The sequence below is a fragment of the Triticum aestivum genome, chromosome 7D, assembly GCF_018294505.1.
Source record: "Triticum aestivum cultivar Chinese Spring chromosome 7D, IWGSC CS RefSeq v2.1, whole genome shotgun sequence".
Taxonomy (NCBI): domain Eukaryota; kingdom Viridiplantae; phylum Streptophyta; class Magnoliopsida; order Poales; family Poaceae; genus Triticum; species Triticum aestivum.
The window spans coordinates 508,472,373-508,480,103 of record NC_057814.1 but is presented as its reverse complement, the minus strand read 5'-3'; the positions used below and the strand labels follow the sequence as shown (position 1 = coordinate 508,480,103).

General features: G+C 48.9%; 1 protein-coding gene across 1 annotated transcript; it reads right to left on the bottom strand.

Annotated features, from left to right (window-relative positions):
• Window positions 1-1,102: 1,102 nt before the first annotated feature.
• LOC123169580 (cinnamoyl-CoA reductase 1) lies at window positions 1,103-4,856 on the bottom strand. The gene is made up of 6 exons (XM_044587443.1): window positions 4,625-4,856; window positions 4,375-4,544; window positions 4,063-4,248; window positions 3,667-3,829; window positions 3,332-3,518; window positions 1,103-1,397 (listed from the first exon to the last, which is right to left on the bottom strand). The coding sequence occupies exons 1-6, from the start codon at window positions 4,755-4,757 to the stop codon at window positions 1,265-1,267; spliced, it is 972 nt and encodes a 323-aa protein (XP_044443378.1). The 5' UTR covers window positions 4,758-4,856; the 3' UTR covers window positions 1,103-1,264.
• Between the last annotated feature and the right edge of the window lie 2,875 nt (window positions 4,857-7,731).

Genomic DNA, 7,731 nt, shown 5'->3' with positions numbered 1-7,731 from the left:
TACACATGTGAAGGTTTGAACTTTTGCAAGGAAACTTTTAAAAAAACTGGATAGGAGCCACAAAGTTATGGACGTAATTAAATATGATTTTTTATTCAGAGTCCTTTTTTCATACATATAGTTTGATTGTGAATTATATCGAGTAAATAGCTAGAAATTTACTTAATACATAAAATAATAGCAAATGAATTAAAGAGATAATATCTTTGACATGAACAAATATAATTTAGTATCTTCCATGTACGAAATGTTTGGAGCGTTTTAGATAAATATTTTTGGAAGATACTCCCTCTGTAAAGAAATATAAGAGCGTTTAGATCACTACTTTTTAGATCACTAAAGTAGTGATCTAAACGCTCTTACATTTCTTTACGGAGGGAGTACTACACAAGGAACCTTAACTTGGTATTCAAAAATATAATATGTATACAATATTACATAACAAGAGGAACATAAAGGAATATTTGTGCATAATAGCCTAAAATCAAGTTGCTTTCTAAAATCTCAAAGTTTTGCAGTGGTATGTGACGGATTGGGACCATAATGGATCAACAGATTTCTTGCAGTGCCTTATTCCTATCCTGTTTTTATTTGGAATATCTTTGTCGAATGTTTACAACTGAATTCTTCAAAATCTCTTGATTTTTCTTCAAAAAATAAATAATTTTTTTTTTAATTGTGCTACTGAATACTACCGCCACATCATTCTAAACCATACTGAAATAGTCTTATGGGGTAAATACGTCTAGCTTTGATAGTTGATGTGATATACAAAAAGAGGATTGTTTTTATTTTTTTAATTGTGCTACTGAATACTGAGTGTTGTTAGTCCAACATTTGAACCATAAAGCTAGCCATAGCATGTTTTTGGCGGCTATTGTCCCATCAAAGGGAAGTAAAAATATACATAAATTTGGAATTCAGCGTTTTCAAAATATTAAACTTTTATATGGGCAGGTGAATCACTATAGAAATTCGGTTAATGTATGAAGAGTAAATTAAGTGCAAGAACATACTTTGCCTGAACTGATTTCTACATTGTGCACACGAAGCCTTTTAATTTTATGACTAGGGAAGGATCATCTTCTAGTATTCTGAATCATTTTGATGCGCATAGTCAAATTTTATTCAAGCGAAGCTCGAGACAAACGAGGCTGACATAAACTTACAAAATGAACAAAATCCAGAATGTGCTCATTATCGGCACAGTAATCAGCCACCGGCATCTCAAGCTTATGAAAGAAACTACATCAACATTGTTTGTTCAACTCAAGACAGCTGCAGCCTTGTATGATTCGACACTGTCCCTGAGGGTCTCTTCAAGTGGCTTGGTTTTCCAGCCCAGCATCTCAAGCTTCCTTGAACTAAACGAGGGTTCGTCATCCACTTGGACAACCCTGCCATTTATTTGGAGCAAAAATACGCATCAGGCCACACTAGCCATGTCATGGCATCATTGGCATGCCACCATTACCAATTTGCCTATGCAAGAAAGATGGACTTATATGCAGAAATAACAGACTGATCATCATTCATTCAGAAATTCAGTGATTCCACAAGGCACAAAGCACCCCAGCAAGTATGCAGAAACATCATTTTTGTTTCATTCTATATCAGAAATCAGCTAAACAATTCAGAGAAAGCGTTGTAAGGGCATCTCCAACGCCAACCCGCAAACCTCCCTGCATGCATCCGGTCCGCGCTGTTCGGACAGCGGAAGCCATCCAACGCGAGCCTGCATCGGTCCGCGGCACGGTCCGGACACAATTTCTCCCATAAACCGGAGAAAAACGTGGGGTGCTTTGCGGGAGTCTGGACCGATCCCGCGCCCTCTTCTGACCGCCCTGCCCCACCAAAATCCATCATACCTCGCCCGCGCATGTTCCCGCCCGGCGCCAGCAGCCCGCATTCATGCCGCCGTAGAGCGCGCCGCTCAACATTAAAGACGGATCAAGGTGGACGCGACCTTTCACTGCCTCCGTCGTTGAAGTGGCGCGCCGGCCGAGGGCGCCGCCCACGCCTGTTCAATGTCGGAGACACGTGACTGGACGGGACGGGACGGGACGGATATGTACAACGCCCGTTCAGTGCCGCTGTCCGTCTATATGCCACTGTTAAGCAGGGTCGCCGATCGAGAAACCCACTCCGGCGCCGCGCATTGACGCACCCGGACGCCTCGCCTGACCGGAATCCGCTATTTAAAGTCGGCCACAACCGGCTAACTCCACAGCACAACACAAGCCCCTCCTCATCCTCCTCCCTTGCAGTGCATCCGCCATTAGTGCAAGCGGCGAAGCTATGTGGGAGAAACTTTCCACGGAGATGAAGCACGCCCCGGCTCTGGACGATACCACGATGGAGACGGGCTCCGACGATACCACCCTGGCTCCCGCGCCTCCTGTGCACCGGCTTCACTATGGAGCAGGTGCAGGCGCTCTACAACGCCGCCATGGCGGAGGTGCAGCCTGCGCCGGCGCCTCTGTCGGCGTTCCAGCAGGCGCAGGAGAAATAGCGGTACAATCTGTTCCTCCTGGAGCAACACCGGCTGGCGGAGGGCCAGATCTACGACGAGCGTGTGAGCGAAGTGGCCGTGGCGGCCATGGCCGCGACGAACCACACCTTCGTTGCGGAGCAGCGTGCCATCTACGATGTCGTCCGCGCTCAAGCCGCCGCTCGCCAGGAAGTGGCCGCCGCGGAGGCGCGGCTACAGGTATCGTGGACGAGAACAACGCCAGCTGCACCTCCTACGCGCCGCCGACGAACCATCAGGCGGCCCGGTGGGACAACGACATCGCCGGCGCCACCATTTCCATCGTGGACCTCACGTCCACCGGTGACGGATAGGTCGCAAACTTCTTCGAGGATGAGTAGGCCACGGGAGGCGGCAGGGCCTTGTGTCCCATGTGGGCCGGTCCGTTTCCCGTGTTCTACTCTTTCTCGCCGGAGGCCGCACCTTCACTTCATCGGTCTTATCGCCGGTGGTCATGAAGATTGCAGATGGAGGATGACACGGGCTTGGACGCTGGGCACTGCCGCCGTAGGATAGGTTTAGGGTCGGGTCTTTTTTTTGTTCGAAATGTAATGAAAATCCGCCGTGTTTGTATGAAATCCGGCTTAGTTTGCACGAATTTCATCTGGTTTGTTGAAAAAGAGTTTGAAATGTATGCGGCTACAGTTGGATGGCGGCCTCCCGCATCCGTGTCCGCGGACTGATCCCCCGGTCCGCGGACGGATGCGGGAGGAAATTTGCGGGTTTCCCTAGAGATGCCCTAACTAGCACTAACTTTCAATTATAAGCGGCTGAATATGCATCAATTAATGCCAGGCTTACTTGTTGGCAAATTTGTAAGCAGGATACATGCTCTTCAGCAGGTCTATGACATCAGAGACCTTCCTTGCATGTGAACTGCATATATAGCGTCCAGAGACCTCCGGGGTTTCATACACCAAGATGAGAGCATCGGCAACGTCCCGAACATCCACGAAGTTTCTGATCTTGCTCTTTACCTCATTATCGCCTGCAGAGAGTCAGAGGATAAAACCATTTCAACCAAATATACTAATGTCTGAAGCAGGTATTGGACCTAATGCAGTCATGGAAACATAGGCAAAGAATTCACTCTTCGGAGATGACTATTTCAGATCGGTGTCGCAAAGTGAGGTAACCTTTCAAGAAATCAACTATGACAGAGCTGCTCGCGTTCACCGTAGGTTGCAGCAAGGGCCCGATCACCAGCGACGGGCAGACTGTCACGACATCTAGTCCGCTTCTCTTTGCGTAATCGAAGGCCTGAAGCTCTGCCAGTGTTTTGGAAAGGTAGTACCAATTCTGACAGAATGATAGGAGGCAGAATTAGAAACTGTGAAGACTGAAGCCACATTTCTGCATAACTAAGGAGACTGAAATGATGTTTGAAACGCATGAATTTCACTGTAGACAATCCAATTCTTCACAATCCCTGTACACTTTCTAGCACAAGTGTCACATCACACTGCAGTGAGTTGTGAAAAAAAAATTAATTACGCTACGATCATGACTCGTGATTTGGTTGGTGATCTCACCTCTGTGGTTCTGCAGTAGTCGACGTCAGACCAGCAGTCTTCATCCATGGGCTTGCCTTCAGGCCAGCTGGGGTTCGTCATGACAGCAGCGACGGAAGACACCATCACAACCCTCTTGACCTTGGCCTCAGAGCAAGCTTTCAGGACATTCATCGTGCCGGTCACAGCAGGGGCTATTAAATTAGCCTGCAGAAACATGGAGGCGCTTGCTGGATTACAAGAACAGAACAGGCGTGTTCCCCCTGTACCCGTTTATTGACTGAATTTCGAAGAAGAAAACGAAAGAGGGAAATGGGAAAGGGGGAAAGGTACCTCGGGGTTGGGGGTGTGGTTGGCGAGGACGGGGCAGGCGACGTGGAAGACGACGTCGCAGCCGGCGATGGCCGCCGCCATGCTGCCGTAGTCCAGCAGGTCGGCCTTGAACAGCCGCAGCCTCTCCGCGGCGCCGTCCAGCGCCGCCAGGTGCCCGTTCTTGGCGTCGCCTTCCGGCAGGAACAGGAGACCGAATCTTCGTTCAGCATCGGTCACGGTCACGGAAGAATCCAACGGGTCGAGAACTCACCGGGGTCGCGGACGGTGCCGTGGACGGCGTAGCCGCGGGAGAGGAGCAGCTTGACGAGCCACGAGGCGACGAAGCCGCCCGCGCCGGTCACGCACGCCGCCGCCGTCGTCGTCGTCCTCCCGGCGCCGTCCATCTTTGCTATGGCACCAGGGAAGAGTGTCGCAGGTACTACTAGCGGTCAACGAGCGCACCCAGCTATTTGATGGCGCGCTGGTTTCGCCCACTATTGGAGCACGTGGAAATCGCATGAGTTGACGAAACACTTTGATGGTACTCTACTGTTTAATTATGCAGTGGACGGATAGAGCTGGCAAATTTGAGGCTGAGAGCAACTCTAGCGGACCCCGCATTTTGCCGACCTGTAAACTGTGTTTGCAGGTCGTACGGGGCGCTTATGCAGGTTGAAAATTGCGGCGGCAGACTAGAAAACGCAAACAAACCTGTAATTTTTTAAAAGAGTTGTTTCGCGCGAGAAATTTAAGCAGCAGCTCACCGGAGCTCGCTCGCATAGATGATTCTTCTTCGCATAATAAGTTCGTACACGCCACATACATACATATTAAAGATCAGAGATGCTAGACAGGGCCTACGCTACAGCACCACTACAACAAAATTGAGCTCACCGGAGCTCCTGCGGTAGCTGCCCACCGGCGGCGATCAGTCGGAGTCGGAGTCGACCTCGATGTAGAGCTTCGCCCGCTCCGCCTTCATCACGCGCAGGTCAGCCTCCTTCGATGCGTGCACCTGCGATGCCGTGACGCCCGTCTCGAGGAAGAGCCACTCGTACTCGAGCTCGCGCCGGATGCGCTCTTCCATCTCCTCCTGATCCCTCGCCGACCGCTCGAGGACGACGCGCTCGAGGAGCTCCTCCTGCCCCGGGGGAGGTAGTCCTTGGGCCCGATGACGCATCGGCGCGGCGGCGCATCGGGCACGGCCTCCTCCGGCTTCCTCTTCACCGGAACGAGCCGCGAGCTCGATGCGCCCGCGGATGAGCACCCTGCGGAACCATGGCCGGATGAGCTCCCCGCGGACCAGTTGCCGGAGGAGGCGCGGCGGCGACGGGCGAGCTCGAGATCGAAGTCCTCGAGCTCGCGGCGGTTGAATGCCGGCGGCGGCCGGGCACCGTGGTTGAGCGGCGCTCCGCCTCATCCCCCGAGTCGTCCATGGCGGTCGAAGGCTCGCCGGCGGCGACAAATCAAGCGGCGCGGTGGGGAATTGGAGGGGAACGCGGCTGCGGGGATAGGGTTTCGACCCGCATCTGCCCCGCAAACCCGCAGTTATACTGGCTGGGGGTTGCGTTTGCGGGCTGCGGCAAAAATATTTACGGGTCGGACACCGATGCGGGCTCTGGTCTAGCCAGGAAAATGGGTCGAGCCCTTATAATCGCTGGAATTATGCGGGTTTGCGCCGGATGCGGGGTCTGCTAGAGTTGCTCTGAGCTCGTGCCGTGCCGACTGCGTTTTTTTTACACTAGCGCGGTGGCCTGTGCAAGCGTGTTTACTGGAGTTGTTGAAGAGTCTTTTTTTTCAACATTCCCTAAACCATAATTATTTTAACGATACGGAAACTATTGGCGATGCTCTAATAGTGGATTTCTTGCTCACCAGCTTTATGGAGCTTGCTTTTCAAAAAAAATATCAAATGTAATATTAAATTTTTTAAAAATGTCTTAAAAGGGAAACATACAAAGGGATGTATTTTATATTTTTGTAGGTGAAATATTTGTTTTTATCCACACAAAAACAAAATCATGAATTTTATACTATAGTGCAGGTGTTAAAAATACATTATACTTTTTTGTCGGACGCTACGTGTTAGTCAAATAATATGTAAGACCGCCAGTTGTTGGATGGAGTGTGGGACAGCCGGCTGCTCTCTACCCCATGGACCGCTGAGCGTGTTGTGCTCCCCGCCAAACTAATTTTTTTCTTTGCCATAAACCAATTAGCCTTTGCAAGAAGGCTCGGGTTAAGCTTGGTGTTTTGCAACATGAGCGTTGTGCTCCTCGACGAATTAATTTTTTTCCTTTGCCGTGAGCCGAGCCTTTGCAACCAGGCTCGTGTTGCACTCGACGCTTTGCAACACGAGCCTCTGCAACAAGTATGATTTTATATTTTTCATAAATGTCCGAGATCCAAAAGCAATTTTTGTGATTTTTTTAGTGATGCAATTCCCGTGAAATAGGGGAGCAACAAATTAAGGGATACCCCTTGGAGTGCTACGCAAAGGTCTTTTTTGGCCTAAGAGGTGCGCCCAGCTGCTGCCATGTATTAGGCGCTGACGCACCCTCTGGATTTTGGCTTTTTATACGCGTTTCTGGGTTTTGTATGATTTCTTTTTGTCCTTTGGTTTTGTTTGGTTTGTCCTAGGTTTTGATGGATTTTTTGAAAGCGGTGCTTTTCCACGAGCATGTGCTTCTGAGAGAAGCGCTTTTCGAAAAGAGAAAAGCACAACCCATTCTTTCACGAGAAGCACAATTATGCTTTTCTACGTGCTTCCTGAGAAAAGGAAAAGGTACAACATATGCTTTCAAGAGAAACACAACCGTGCCTTTTGAAAATAGAAAAAGCACAATTTGTGCTTTCGCGCCCAAAAGGGAAAATCACAATTGTGATTGTGAAAAAATATATGAAAATGCACAACTATGCTTCTGGGTTTTTTTTTCCGGTTGTGTTTTTTCTGGTTTTCAGACTTTTTCAGTTATGTACTTTTATTATTATTTGTCTCCATTTCTTTTCCAATTTCTTTTATTCGCTTTGTCATGGAAAAAATTTGTCGACACGACATCTGGTTTCAAAGATATTGACGCGAGAACGCCAACGATGAAAACGGTTCATGATTTGGGCGCATGATTCAAAACATAAATCATTTTAAAGAAAAACAAATGTACGAATAAAAGAAAAGCTCTCAGATTACAACAAATGGTGTACATACAATGCATCGCTTGTCAGCCCCAGAAAAGTGGAATGACAAAAAAATAAGTGGAATGACCTTTGCAACCCTTTGCAAGGGTACCCCTTAGTAATCTTGGTGAGTGTGACTCAGTAACAGTTCATCATGGGCCCATTAATTATTACACTCAACGGCCCATGATCCGCATGTGCTTT